Here is a 738-nt window from a genome sequence, read left to right as displayed (position 1 = left end):
CAAAAAGAAAAGGAAAAAAAAAGAGAGAAAAACAAGTTTTTTTTCTACAAAACATCAACAAAGTATCACATTAACTTAGTTTGCCATTTTGCTCCCACAAATGGAAATCCAGGACAGCCAGAGGTCTGTCAACTTGCTTTTCCCCATGGGAGGTGATGTTCCACATTTTCTTTGCCACCTTCGCTCCCTTAGTTTTGTCCACATTAAACTCCTGTAACTTCCTGACTGCTTCCTTAGAGCACAGCGTCTTCACAGCATCTTGCCCCAGCTTTCTCCTTGTCACCCACACCTTTTTGCAAAGTTTTGTTTCTCACTTCCTCTCTTCTTGGGCAGACTTCTCCTCTTGGGCAAACTTCCTTTGCTTTTGGAGAACCCAAGTGCATTTCCTTCCCTCCCGCTGGCCATTTCCCCATCCTCCACCTCGCACTTCTTGGACAAACGTGCCGGGTTCTTTGCAGCGGGGTATTTCAGAGCGCACTGCACATTGCAACCCAGCTCTCTTGCAACACCCTTCCAGCCGGTCCCTCCAGGGAGCAGGGATGCCCGGCAGGAGTGCGCGGGATGCGGCAGATCCGCATCCCTTTGCTGCTCGCCACATGAAGCTCGAGCAGCAGCCTGACCCAGAACCGCCGCATGTAACGGGGGCTCCGGAACCCCCCAAACAGCCCCYGATGCTGCCGCTTAGCGCGACCCACACGGCGCGGGGGCCGCTGCCCACGCGCGCCGCGGGGACCCCCA

General features: G+C 54.0%; 1 protein-coding gene across 1 annotated transcript in view; it reads left to right on the top strand.

The window, feature by feature from the left end:
* Positions 1-539: 539 nt before the first annotated feature.
* The window catches only part of KCTD12 (potassium channel tetramerization domain containing 12), a 1,373-nt gene continuing 1,174 nt past the window's right edge, over positions 540-738 (top strand). The window contains exon 1 of the mRNA XM_026044522.1: positions 540-635. Within this exon, the coding sequence (XP_025900307.1) occupies positions 540-635 (96 nt within the window). The remainder of the gene's footprint in view (positions 636-738) is intronic.

Source organism: Nothoprocta perdicaria, unplaced genomic scaffold, assembly GCF_003342845.1.
Source record: "Nothoprocta perdicaria isolate Ctin4 unplaced genomic scaffold, notPer1 scaffold_37, whole genome shotgun sequence".
Taxonomy (NCBI): Eukaryota; Metazoa; Chordata; class Aves; order Tinamiformes; family Tinamidae; genus Nothoprocta; species Nothoprocta perdicaria.
The sequence above is the reverse complement of the archived record's forward strand: the minus strand, read 5'-3'. Positions and strand labels throughout refer to the sequence as shown.